This window comes from Cricetulus griseus, chromosome 4 (assembly GCF_003668045.3).
Source record: "Cricetulus griseus strain 17A/GY chromosome 4, alternate assembly CriGri-PICRH-1.0, whole genome shotgun sequence".
NCBI classification, from domain to species: domain Eukaryota; kingdom Metazoa; phylum Chordata; class Mammalia; order Rodentia; family Cricetidae; genus Cricetulus; species Cricetulus griseus.
This window is the reverse complement of record NC_048597.1, coordinates 135,514,489-135,529,435: the sequence shown is the minus strand read 5'-3', so window position 1 is coordinate 135,529,435 and position 14,947 is coordinate 135,514,489. Positions and strand designations below refer to the sequence as shown.

The 14,947-nt window shown below is 37.2% G+C and overlaps 1 protein-coding gene across 12 annotated transcripts in view; it reads right to left on the bottom strand.

Annotated features, from left to right (window-relative positions):
- The window catches only part of Bbs9 (Bardet-Biedl syndrome 9), a 408,032-nt gene that overhangs the window by 229,053 nt on the left and 164,032 nt on the right, over positions 1–14,947 (bottom strand). For all 12 annotated transcript variants that reach the window (XR_003484647.2, XM_027411687.2, XM_027411681.2 and 9 more), the window contains 3 exons: positions 14,000–14,178; positions 6,674–6,750; positions 3,225–3,278 (listed from right to left, as the gene is read on the bottom strand). Coding sequence is in view for 11 of the 12 variants with exons in the window: in XM_027411687.2 (XP_027267488.1) it covers positions 3,225–3,278; positions 6,674–6,750; positions 14,000–14,178 (310 nt within the window). In the remaining variant the exon portion in view is untranslated. The remainder of the gene's footprint in view (positions 1–3,224; positions 3,279–6,673; positions 6,751–13,999; positions 14,179–14,947) is intronic.

Below are 14,947 nucleotides of genomic sequence, written 5' to 3'. Positions count from 1 at the left end.
ATACAACTTGGAATCAGTGGTTGGTTGAAAACAATTCTTCCTTGTGTTTCTTTTGCTACAGAACAGTTCAATCTAGTTACTAGATCCTGTCACATGAGGCAGACACCTATCATTGTTAACTGACTTAATGCAATGATGTCTATTATGAAGAAACCTAGTTTTTATCTGTCTCTTAAGTGAAAGGCATGCATCATTGTTCCTCAATTACACACATATATTAATATAAAATATACAAAAATATATAAGTGACCTACAAATATAATGAACATACAATTAAAGTCAACAAATGTTACACATTGGTTTTAAGTGAGGCATTCTAAACAACCTTGGAATAATCCAAACAAAAATGTTTTGACATGTAAATTAATGTTTTGAAGAGAAAATTATTGATGCAAATACATATGGTAAACAAAGCAAATAAACAATGTATTCTTAGATTTTTACTGTAAAAACCCTGAAACAGGCACACCAGAAACAAAACTTCCTCAGTGATGTCTGGCCATTAGGACAAAACCCTCAAGGTAACTGCAGCAAAAAGAAGCTGTGCAAGTGGTACACACAGGCTTCTTTCAGATGACTAGCTGGACCAGTAAATTAATATGACACAATTAAGCCTTATTCTATTAACAATAACACAATGTTCTCTGTATACATATAGACATAGTGGCTTTCTACACTCGTGAAGTATGCTCATGAGTGATGCGTGTGTCTTATCTCATATAATCTTCACACTTGTGTGAAATAAGGACTATCACACAGCATCCTACAATACAGAAAACCATGGCACAGAGAGCTGAGTGGTTCTTCCTGAAGCACTAATTAAAAGGGAGAGAAATGTAACTGAACTGCTCTCTCTCTGCCAAAACCCCGGGCCCAGGCCTTTATGCAACACTATTTAAATCATAAATAATGTGATAAATAAAAAGGAGGTTCCCGCTTTACACTTTAGAACCGCAGACCAGAGAAAGTAAACAACATGCATAACCCCACCAAGGCAGTGGGTACTAGAGGGCTGAAAACCGCCCTCAGGAGCATCATGCAAGCATGAGAGTGACAACTCCCTGTTGTAATAACAAACTGTTTGGAAAGGAGCAGACATCCTGACTCTGCGGGCACAATGATGGCGGCTTAGACAGTAATCATACAATCTCCCATTGTTACAAGGGGTGTGCATCTGGGTTAGATGAACAGCCATGAGAGCTCCCATGTCAGATTTATTGAATCCAACAATGGCCTAGGACTTTCAAAGCACAAGTCAAAGAGATATGACAAAAATAACTACAGTAACAAAGAATAGTTGTTTTTGAGCCAAAAAGTGAATTAAAGACTTGGCTAAATCATAAACCTCACATTTTAAAAGGAAAATAATTGTAGAATATTAAGGAGAAAATATAAAAATGTTAATACAAGAACTTTCCATGCAGTTTCTCATTCTAAAGAAATAAAACATAATCCTTAGGAAATATAATACCAAATGTTTACCCTAGGTATATAAATAGGACTGCCAGGCCAGGTAGGAACAAGCACTCTGCCTGTTGCCTGGAACAGATGGTCACGCATCATGCACACATACTCAAGGTAGCCACATCTTCATTCATTTGGAACGGATGGAAAAATTTTCTCAATTAACTGGATTTATTATGATGGAAACTTTACTGGTTATATATCTTGGCTGCTGCTATTATAAAAGGCCATAAGGAGAGATTTACCGCAGAAATTTGTATAGAGACTATCAGACAGGATCAGAAAATCTTCCTGTCTGCTATGTAAGTCCTGACCATGCTGTGCGACACTGCATGCCATGGCATCTCTTCTACTTTTACCATGGCAATGAGAAGAAGAGTTGTGACCAATGCATGGTCGGAATGGTGAGTGGACAAGAATTTTCCAGAAGTCATGTCATCACTTTAAGGTGGCTGGTACAAATGAAAGCCTAGGAAATCTGTGGGAGAGGTGTGTTCACCAGTAGCAATAACTCGGGTTTGACAGGGACATACATGTACAGTATTACCTGCTTTGGGCACAAGACTTCTTTGGACAGTGTAGTGAGATCCTTGAGTGTCATATGACTGTGTCTGAACAATACCATTACACAGATCTACGAGAGCTTCCCTACACAGACATATGGATCACTCCTGCACCTCTGTAGTTACTTCTTTCTTAAGTGTTTGATTTCTTGCCACTAATGCCTTTGCAGAAGGCTCTGTGATTGGGGAGGGGTAGAGAGTCTGGAGAAAGACCACCCTTGTTTCCAATGGCAAGAATCCAAAAAAATTAGCTTAGGAAACTATTCTAAGATTGGGCTTGTTTCAGCCTCAACCAAAGATCTCCACACTTGGGCCACCCGCTGGGCCAGTGTAAGCGAACACAATTGCTAAAGCCTCCTACCTTGTCAAGCTTCTCCAAGGACAGCAAGCTATAATCTTAGCAAACAGAAAGCTGGTCCAAGTTTTGACTAAGCGAATCGCCAAGATCCACAACTTTTCCTGGCTTCTAAGGTCTGGACAGTGATAAATATTTTCAGCTTAATAACGTGCTGACTGATTACCACACTCTAAGTGCCTTAAGAGCATTTCACATTTGAATTCTACCTCTGAAACTCTACAGCGACAATACTGAAACTCTGAACCAAAACTACATCATTCATGTTCTATTTTTCCAGGACTATCAATTTGTCATTAATCTACTTTATAGCCTCTTCATTTCATATTTCTTGCCATAAATGCATCCATTTTAAGCTAATGTCATAGCAGATAAATGCCTGAGAATTCTTTTAAACACATATGTAATCACAATAAAAGAATGATTTTCTTAATACACATGTACTTCTCCAATATCCCTTCACAATCCATACATGATGCTACAGTCAACTGACTGGCTTATAATTAAAGGGTAATAACACAATTTCTTTATAAGACTTGTAAGTCTTATAAAGAAAACTTATTTCTAGAAAAAGGAGCCCAGATTATGCTATGCTCTTAAATAAGGGATGAGAAAAGCCTAATACCTTTTTGTGTATATATAATTTTTCTATAAATGTAATTATAACTTTTATAATTGAAGGGAACAATAAAGGTTTTCCATTCACTACCAAGATTGACGAAAACCTACAGATTTGAAGCATTTATTTTACATGTCAATAAACTTACAGGAAAACAGCAGTGATAAGGGTTATGAAATATACAGTACTGCCTGCACACTATTGTTTAAAAGTGGTACCATACCTTCACTGTGATGGACGGAACAGAGTCGGTTCCAACCTCAATGTTAGTGGCTTGCTGCAAACACAGAATTGAGAAAAGTTTTCCTACTGACTTCAACAGTAGTGGAACAGAGTTAATATATTGGGGGCAACAAGCATTTCCCACCATTACACAAAATACTCACTGAAGGGTTCATCACTCTGACAAGAGTCTAAGCATCTTTAGGATGTTTTAAAAATGTTCGTGTGGAAAAAATCATGAACAGTATTTAAAACCTACTCATCAAAAAGGAAAGAAGGGCGAGAAAACCTAGTAAACTTGAATGTTGAAAATATTAATGCTACTAACTAGTTCTTTATATGTACAAATCTCTTCTTGTAATTGCCATAGGAACATTATGCTATACCATTATGTGAAAAGCATGCTTTATTCAAGTTAATAATTTGTACCTAAGACATGTGACTAATGATATACTGAGTGACCTTACACCTGGAAACTAAACATGGAAATGCATTTTTCTTTAACTACTACATCTCATAAAAGAGTTCAGTCGGTAATCTATCAGCATTAGCTTTGGCTTGTCTGGTCCTACCACTTAAAGAACTTATAACCTACTAGAGTAAGGCAAATATTCCCTATAATGTTGTACAATATGAGGGGGGGAATTTTTCACTCTAGAATAAAGTAAAACCAAGAGGGAATATATTTCCTAATAATATGCATATAGACTCTTGTGGAACAACTAAGATTATAATGACTGTGCACGGTGAATAAATCAAATCCATTGTACATTTTATATGGATTTTTATGCAAACACACTAACTACTAAATAGAAATCATGATGATGTCATGGGCATCAGAAGAATTAAAAGCTGAGAAGTCAATATTCTACTTCCAGCTCCACAGGAAGTCACATTTGAACCCAGAAAAAGCTGATCCGTGAGGAAGATGAGACAATTGTGCTTGTCTCCCCTATAGAAGACCCTATTCCAATAGAAAATTTACTTCTGTTTCAGAGATTTGTGCTTTCAAAATAATGATTCAAAAAATTAATCCATGCTTTATGCTGTAATATTGTGTTACCTAAAGCCAGGAAATAACTTCACATTTGCTCACAGATCTAGAAAGAAAATTTACTGTTTCCTTTTCAACCCATGTCTAAACACCTAGACACTTCAAAGACAGTAGTATCTGGGGAACATAAAATTATAGCCAAAGAAATGACTGTAAGAAGACATCATTGCTCCATAGCCACATAAACTGTCAGGCTAATGTTTTCCAGTGGAGTAAGTATGATAGTCTAAAGAAAGTTCTTAAGGGAAAAATGCCAGCCAAGGCTACACAGAAAAACCCCATCTCAAAAAAGGACAAAATACAGTAAGACCAAGGAAATGAAGCAGTAAGTACAGAAAGACAGAGGAAATGAAACAGGAAGTAAGATGAGGAAATTAAGCCAGAAGTACAAGACAGGAAATAAAGCAGGAAGTACAGCAAGATGGAATATGAAGTAGGAAGTACAGTAAGATAGAAAAATGAAACAGGAAGTATAGTAAGACAGAGAAATGAAACAGGAAATATAATAAGGCAGAGAAACGAAGCAGGAAGTACAAGACAGAGAAGTGAAACGGTAAAGAGAACCAATGAAGGAAAAACAGCACTCGTTATTAATTAAGGAATATACATTACAATATATAGACTAAAATGTTCCTAAAGACAGAAATAATTTCTCACTCGAAATAGCCTATGTTTCAGAGAACCTAGAAACAATTCTATAAAGTGCCCAACATAGGAAAAGGAAGTAAGAAATGTGTGAACATCTGTCAGCTAACTAAGTCCCTACACACTACACCCTTCAGGTAGAGACAAAAATGGTGTCTGCTGAAGGGCAAACGTCTCACACAGAGCCTCTTCTGTGTGAGCAAGCTGAGCCAATGTTTCCTTCGTATTGTGTCCCTGCTGCTTTTAACTGCACCTAATGTACTATACCATAGCAACATTAAATGATTTTATCATAATTTGAGTTGGCTGGCTATACAAAAGTTAATCTTTCAAGGCTCTGACAACTACTTGCTATACTACGCTATGATACTTAAATAACAAACACATTTTCAAGGCAAAATTACATAATATCAACTCTAAATGCAGAAAATGTCCAAGTTGTCACTAAACTGATCAAGTTTGGACAGAGATACATATAAACTTAATGAATTCCATACAAACTTCAAGCAATGAGACATGATTATACACACACAAAAAAAGTGTTCTGTGAAAGAGTAAACAAGAATATGGAGGAATAGTCCTCTTTCAGCCTTCTTGTTTCTCCATTTTCATCAGTCACAGAGCAAATAGATATAGAGCACCCAATACACAGTGAGTGTCAAGGGTATAGCAGTACACAGGATGAGTAGTGGGATGTGGGAAGAGATGGTGGTGGTGATGTTGGAAAAAGAAAACTGTAATTGATGATGATGACAATGGTAATAATTCACAAAGCAGATTCCAGCAGAGGGAAAAATAATTTCTGGACCAACTTCCTGTGTATACTATACTGTTGCCCTCATTACTATCTGAGTATACTACACTGTTGCCCTCATTACTATCTGAGTACACTACACTGCTGCCCTCATTATTATCTGTGTATACTACACTCTTGCCCTCATGTGAAAGACTATAAATCATCAAACCTGGATAGGGACCACTCAAAAGCATTACTTCACTAAGCCTTTTTTTCCCAGAGTTACTTGTTTTTACTTTATGTGTGTGTGTGGTAGTGGGGATAGGGTGTTTTGTCTGTTTGTGTACACTGTTTGTGTGCCTGGTGCCCAAGGAGGACAGAAGAGGGCATCAGATTCCCCCTGCCCCCAACCCCTGAATAAAGTAATGATAGTAATGAGCTGCTACTTGGGGGGTGAGAAACAAACATGAATCTTCTGAAAAGGCATCCAGTGCTCCTAACCACTGAGCCATCTCTCCAGCCCTATCTCATTAACTTTCTAAAAGATGGGTGAAGACATGTTCAGTAATACAGTACTGACTGAGAAGGTTTAAGAATCTTTCTGCCCCCTCACCTCTCACTCCTTTTGTAAACAAATCCTGCCAAGATACTCTTTTCTGGCACTAAGAAAACAGAGATGGTTTTCATCTAGAACAGCGAGAGGTTCTTAATCTGTGGGGGTCAAATGACTCTTTTACAGGGTCACATATCAGATACCCTGCATATCAGATATTTATATTACAATTCATAACAGCAGCAGAATTACAGTTATGAAGTAGCAAAGAAATAATTTTATGGTAGGGGTTCACCACAACATGAGAAATTGTACTAAAGGGTCACAGCATTAGGAAGAGGGAGAAACACTGCTCTAGAAAGTAACAAAATCTGAAATGTGTTTTCACAGCATAAGTTCCTACCAAGAAGCCTAGAATTTAAATCAATTTGAGCACAATTCAGAAAACATAAATATACTTACAGACACAGAATCAAGGCTAGAGGAGACTACAGCAAAGACTTTCAAGTCTTCTTCTCTTTCGGTCATGGGCCAAACACCTGGGATTAAAAATACATCTAATCATAAAGTAAACTGTACTCTATACAGTTTATATCAAAAAACCAAATTGCAAACACTCATGAGTCAAAAATATAATGGATTACAGAATTAAAAGTTTATGCTAATTCTTTCCTCAATAACACTTTGAACAAAAACTGTCCTTCTCCAGTACTGCCTAAATACTGAGTCAATAATCACCCAGTACTGGGAATTGTAGTTTTTCCCTCCTTCATGAGAGCATAAGCAAATGAGTACACCCCATTGGAAGATAAGCTGGCTATGACTGTCATGATGCAAAATGTAAAGATTCTCTGACTTAACAATTCCACACCCAAGAACGTATCATGCACAGGCATGCCCAAGGAAGCTCTGTTATTAATAGTTGACAAAAGATAAAACAACTTAATTATCTATGTGTCTTCATAAGGAGATGATTAAATAAAATATGAAATATCCACATTATTCAATGGTCAAAGCCATAAGAATTTCATAAACCTGTGTAACTGACATGAATGAATTCAGATACACCTCTTAATATTTTAAACAATATTAATATTGTTAATATTTTAACAATCTAACATGAACATATCTGTGCAAAAGATGTACATAAGACTTAATATTTTTAAGAAATACTCAAAACTCAATAAGGCCTGTAGTCAAAGGCTGGAACTAGGTTCTAGGTTCAAAGAGATTTGTTTTCCCTGTTTATCCTTTTAGTAATGACTGAACTATTTTACCACATAGTATACCATATATATACATACAGATACCACATGCACATATACATACGCTAATATACATACATACATATGACATATACATACATATGCCACATACACATGTATATAAACACCTATACCACAGACACATACATATACTACATGCACATACATATACCACAAACACATATACTACATAAACATACGTATACCACAGACATATACATATGATTTAGCTGCAATTTGACTGAGTCCCTCAAAGTCACTCTTTGGAGCTTGGTCTCAGGTTCTTTAGTCCTAAAGAGTGGCAAGATCTTAAACATGAAGCCTGTCAGGAGGTCCTTCAGTTAGTGAAAGCACTGTCCTCAGAAGAAACTGATGCAGCATTCCTGTGACCCCAGTTAGTTCCAACAGAGGCTTGTTATGAACAGCAGATCTAGCCCTCACTTATTTCTGTGTGCCTAGCTTGTGATGCATTTTTTCCCTCACACATACTTCTGCCTCTACCAAGCCAATGTCTATGAAGTACTACTAAACAAAAGCCAGTCTTGGATTCATGCCCTTAAATCTCTCACTGTTGACTAAATAAAACTTGCCTTCATAAATACTGAGCTTCAAGCCTTTTGTTATAACAGAAAGTAGACTAACAAATGCATACTATTTCCCTAATTTTAAATGTTTATGTTGCACAAAGGACTATGAGAAAAAGCAAGTCATCCTAAATAAGAAACAATTTATATTTATATATATGAGTAAAATATGAATATATTTATGCATATTCACACACATATGTGCTTAAATAACATATTTTAAGTTTAAATACATATGTGCACAACAAGAACATACATATCAGATCATTGACTGAGAAGCCAACAGCCACTCTTCCCCCCTTCCTCTCTGTGACCAAGCACTGTATTTGTTGAAGTGTTCAACTTCATTGCAGAAAAAGGTTCCTCTCCTGGCTCCACGGAGGTTGTTCTAGGTGTCAACACAGCTCTTAATATTATCATCAATGGTACAGTGGCTGGGCAGTAGAGATATATGCCTTCAGGAAGGCTGTTTTTTCCCTAAAAGGGGGATTCTGACAAACAGTCCTCTTGTCTGGAAATCCTATCTGCACACAGCGTTTAGAACATCTACAGCTACCCAAGATCTCTAAAAGGGAAAGGTCCGCACGCATTGAGGATGGAAGGCTGAAAACACAGGGTCAATCCCGTTGACTCAGGTGTCACAGAAGGACTGTCCTAAATCATCACAAGGTGATTTCCTCACTACAGCAAAGCCTGGAAAGGAAATTCTAAATCTAGTAAGAATATAAACAGCTCTTAACTGGCTATTTGATAAGCATTCTTCACCTTCTTCACTAAAAGCAGCTCAATTTTGTCTAGCAGACCAGCCATCAACAAACCCCACTTAACTTTACGGCCTGTTGTGCAGATTGCAAGGGTCACTGAGATAAAAGCTGAAGCTGCTTAGGGTGTGGCTTCCAGGAAAGCTCCTGTAGGGGCTGACTCAACTGCAGATGTGAGGCAGAAGTTCCAGAAGCATTCCTGAACCAAGACATGATGCTGGACTAGAAGGATCAAAATCCCTGAGGAGTTGTGGAGCCAACCCTGAACTGCCTACTACTCGGCTTCTTTTACAAGAGAAACAAATGAGCCTCTCCTCTGTTTAAGCTGCTATGTTCTGGCATTCTGTTACATGAACCCACACACAAGCGGGAATGAACAAACCAAGTTCAACTGTTCCCAGACCGTGGAGATAGCATCAACTAAGCCAGCCCACACATATTTCAAATGGGATACAGACATATTTATTTTGCCCATGTCTGTTTGCACTCTGAAATCACACTGTTGGTACTTCTCTTAAATGCCATATCCAGGGCTTCATGGACACACTAGGTAAAGAGTGTGTGATCAAGTGCTTAAGTCATATGGAAATCCATCTCTTCAAAGTTCCCACTGAAAGGTATTGTTGACTCTTCCTAATGAAAATACTTGGCAGGAGTCATACTAGCACTCTGAATTTCAAAAGTGTCCCATATGCACAGAAATTATTGCTATAATTTCATGCTTGTATATATTCTTTATATAACTCACACACATAAAATTAGCTTCAAAATACAGAATACATATACACCATGTGTGCAACAAAATATCTTCTTTATATTGGCTTTAGATTTTCCTGCAACCCTTTCTTTGAAAAAGTTTTTAAAAGCTTTAAGTGTGGAATATAGCCCACAAAACAATGCACGTTTATTTTTTAAGTTAAAGGATGCTTTCATCATACCCCTCCCTCAGGGCTCAGGGAGTTAGACAGAAAAGAAAGCAGAAAGATCATAAGAGCCAGACAAGATGGACACCAAGGAAACAGTGCCTTCCAGACACAACATCACTGACACACATATGAACTCACAGAGACTGTGGTAGCATGCACGTGGCACTGCAGCAGCATGAAGACAGTCTGCCCAAGTTCAAGTCAGATGGAGTCCCAGGGCCAAGAGGGGGAAGTGGACACAAGCTCCCACACCTAACGAAGAAGCTATCTTCAACTGACATCTGCTTGCAAAGGAGACAGTTTTCTCCAATGGAGTCTCACAGGGTATGTAAACCACACTTAAGGGTAGGCCTCATGCCCAGTTGTAGATGGTCAATACAAAATGAACTCAATGGTATTTTTATAGAATTTCTATCTCATACTGCTTTGTTTGGGCATCTTTCATCTTACCGGTATTTTGCTTGTATATTATGGTTTCCAATTTTGTGTTTTTATGGGTTTTGGTGGGTTTTTTTGTTTTGTTTTTGGTGTGTGTATGTGTGTGTGTGTGTGATTCTTGTGTTTTGTCTTCCTTTGTGTTTTTATGGGTTTTGGTGGGTTTTTTTGTTTTGTTTTGTTTTTGGGGTGTGTGTGTGTGTGTGTGTGTGTGTGTGTGTGTGTGTGTGTGTGTGATTCTTGTGTTTTGTCTTCCTTTTGTTTCTTTTTTCATTTTGGCTTATTTGGGTTTTATATTTGCCTGTTTTTTTTTTTTTTTTATTCTAAAGAAAGAGAAAGAAGACATGGAGCTGGATGGGCAGAGATGTCGAAGGAGATGGGAAGTAGAAACTGTGATCAAAATATATTGTACAAAATATTTTAATTTTTAAATATTTATTTAACAAATTATTTTTAAAAGCCACTGTACTGAAGTATCGTTAAAATGAACAATGAGGTCATCCAGAACTTCAGCATTTTGACTTTTCATGATCTATAATGAAATAATATGTCACTTCCTATACTTAAAAGTATTTAGATGAACAGGGATATCAAACTTTCACAAAGGAACAGAAGACTAAATATTCTTTATGTCTAGAAATAAAGTAGAGTAAAATCTTCTATGTCTTAAAAGTTTCTCTTTGTTTCTTTTTTAGTAATAAAACCAAACAACGGTAGCACAAAAGTACAAAGAAGTTCAAACATTAACCAAATGTTGAGGTTATGTAAAAAAAAAATCAACTTTCATCCCTAGCTTAAGTAATATAATCTAGAGTTAAGTGTAGTAACCATAAAATAAAAAGGCATCATGGCAGAGAGTGGGTAGCTCTAGAGAGAAGGAATAGAATGATATAGATACTATCAAGGGGAAATGCAAAAATGGAAGTGATGACTAAACTAGGAAGTTAGCAAGGTGGGCACTATGAGGGGGACAGTAAATAATACTAAGGATATTTGTAAGGAACCGCTATTGTTATATACTTACTTAAAAATAAATATATATCAAGTGTAAATGTGTTCATACATGTATACATAGTTTGAATGAAGTTATACCAATTGTGGTGATGATGTTGGCCACAAGGCCCACATACCATCTAGCAAAAATCCATGCCTGCCATGGAAACCTCTACTGAGGTGTGGGAGTTTAAGAGACTCTGAAGACAAAAAAACATCTATTACCATGGCCCTGGGGTGCCTCCCAGAACCTGAAAACAAGACACTACTTCTAAAGACACCACATACTTCAGACACAAGACTTGGAAGAATTGAGCTGGAAATGATCTGGAAGCCTCTTCCCTCAAGACTCATTCTTGTTATATCTTAAGGTGTTACTCAAGTTGCCAAGATAAACAAATAACCAATAGTCCTTCCCAGCACTAAAGTTTACATGATCAGCACAGCATAATGTCCCCAACAGTGCAATATGCCACTTATATCCAAGAGCAACATAAGTGGACTTAAGGTGCACTTAATAGGAGGCAATTGTGCCTGGTACTGTAAACCAGGCAACTCCCCATGGCTGCTGAGGTCATGGAGCTGAAGGGAGAACCAGGACTGCCACCTTGCTAAAATAGTGAAACTTCCAACTGTATCCAAAATCTTATCCCTAAATCCACAAATAAGTGTAACTTTCTCTCATCAAAGAAGCTTCCTTTTGCAGCAGACAGAGATCAGGCAGAAATCCACAACTGGAAAGCATGCAGAGCAAGAGTGTGAGCCCAATCCCAACTACTATGTCTACAAAACCATCCCTAAAGCTAAGGCTCAAGGAACATTGTGGAAAAGAAGGTTTCCACTGTCGGAAACAGAGGACTGAGATTCCTGTTGCTAGACAGTGTCTTCTATATATCACAGGAAAGCTGCACCTATAAGATAAGATCTAAACAATATGGTTGCCTAAACAAGATTGCACAATGATACTAACAGGTAACATGCCAACCTGGCTAGGAAAATCTCACAAGGCCTACCCCTAGATAAAACAGTCAATCAATGGCTGCTGAGACATCTGGGTCTTGTCCAGGAACAAGCCCTGAGATAGGTGATCTAATCCCAACAGGTTGGACCTAAACACAAATGCATATGAGCAAACTAAATGACCTTAACAGGCTAAATTTATGTGTGTGTGTGTGTGTGTGTGCACGCGTGTGCGTGTGCGTGTGTGTTAATAATACTTATAAATAAAGGAGAAGAGGTCATGGATTTGAAGAGTGAGAGAGCATGGGAGTAGCTGGAGTTTGAAAAGTAAGAGTATAAACTGATATAAATACGGTATTCATTATGAAATTCTCAAAAATAAATAATATATATGTAAAAGAAGCTATTTCAAGATATATAAAAGGATCAAGGAAATGACAAGCAAAACATCAAAATCTTTTCACTAAAGAGCATCACTATTACTACTAGGAGACAATAATTACCTGTAAGGGATTATTGAACAATTTACATAATTCATGTTAATTAAACTACTATTAGTCATTGCTTGTGGAAGGGGCAAATATCACAAGACAAAAACTTTAAATAAAACCCACATTATTTAATAAATTTGAGAAACTTCATGTTTCGTGTGTGTGTGTGTGTGTGTGTGTGTGTGTGTGTGTGTGTGTGCGTGCGTGCGTATACCTTCCCCAATTACATCCTAAAAGGACAAAGATTATAATTCCACTCATCCTCCAAAATACTGGCATCAAAACTAGAAACTTAAATCTGTATACTGCAGCCTGGTGCATTCATTTTCATCGCTTCCCATCTGACGAGGCAGTGCTGACAAGAGCCTTTAGAGATCTCCATTTCAATGGTTTACTTTGAAAACTTTCTATAAGAACGTGTGAAGCCAAAGCATAACATCTTTACTTTTAATATTCCTATTTTAATATATCATCTCAGTTCCTAAAAACCAGAAGAATATAATCCTGGCAATAGAGATCAAAAATATATAAACCTAGCGAAGTAAACGGGCCAGGATTAAGATTGGCTCTGTTGCTTTGGTTGGCTTTTGATGCTCCGTTTCTTTTATTATTCCTACTCGTTTTAACATTTCTTTTATGTGAAAATGGTCCATATTTTTTCTCATTAAGAAAATACTTTTACCTGACCCTGAAAAGGGAACTTAGAGTAATGATTTTCACATGTCCAACATGAGCTGCAGGATTGGTGTTTTGTTTCTCCTTTTAATTTACAATAAAATTACACCCTTGTGAGTCCCAACATAAAATAACATTGAGTTACTCAAAACTTGAGAACTGAAAATATCACCAGTCCCTTCGTCATTAGAAATCAGAGTATCACAGGCTACACTCCATTTGGATGGCTAATTAACTCCAAACATCAATTATATCATCTAAGCTGCAAATTACTACATTTTTAGTAACAAAGTGGCAATTCATATACTACTTGGATTTCTTTTCAAAGAAGCAAGTGAAACCAAGGATGTTGTAAGTTAATGACTGACTGAGATTCAGGGCTCTTCTCACAGCCTAAAACCACTGAGAGGTACTTGACCTTCACTGGGAAGGCAACATACTCAAAGTCTAGGTGGAGCTGTCCCTGGAACACATTAACCAAAATATTATCTTCAATAAGACTAGTTCTCAGCAGCCACCTATATATACAGAGTCAACACAGGGACCTTGTATGTTAAAGAACAATGCTTTATTCAAAGTCTTGAACTAAGCCTAGGAGTGAGATTTAACTAATATTTACAAAACAATAGCACATACAACATAAGGTGAATTTTATAATTAACATTAAAAATTTATAATAAAAACTGCAAATTTGATACCTTGAGATTTTACATCTTTGATGATTCTCTGCAGTTCTTTCAACTCTACATCAAGTTCATCATAGTTGAGCTCTCTTGATTCAACTTTTGGAGCTTGGAACAGAGAAGGGTCTGTCCCAAGATATGAACACTGCAGGTGACCATCATCACTGAGAGTCACTATCACACCCTTCAAATCACTATAAGGTACAAGAAAATACAAGACACAGTTAAATGATCAGCCTTGACAGGTGACATTTTTACTCATTTCAGCTTTATATATCATTAAAGAAATAAATATAAAAATAAGATTTATTTCAAAGACCCAATGTTAATGTTTCAAACTTATCTATATTTACAGATGTACGCCCACTGTTAAGATGTATTACAGAAGTTGAATAAACATTAAAATGTATTACATTTGCTACCAAAGGTATCTAATTACATGGCAAATTCTGATCCTGAATACTGATCTTAATCCACAGTACAGATGCCACTTGTCATTGCCACATCCTGCATGTGAATCCCACCTGCAACAATGGAGTAAGAAAGGAGACTAGACTTCTAGCTGGAGATAAGGAACAAGTCTAGGACAGTCAAGAAGTAACCCAAGGCCAGGACAGCCATGAAGTGACCTCAAGGCTGGGACAGCCACACCAAAGACATTGGAGAACTGCTAAGAAGTCTTGAAGATAGGTATGTTCTCTCTTCCTTTCTTTCCTCTCTGGATTCATGGGACTAATTCTTTCCACATGGGACCTCTCAAGGCTTCCTTAACACGCTCCTATGCAAGGAGCTCTATGACTTGGTCTTTTCTTCTCTCCCCATTCCTAGACAGAAAAGGCCACTGTCCTGTGCACTAGCTCTTGCTCCATCACTATTCTTATTCATATAATTCCTTTTCCTCGCTGTCTACTACCATTTGAATGCATCCCTCAGATAGGGGACCTCAGAGGAGTCATTAGTTCA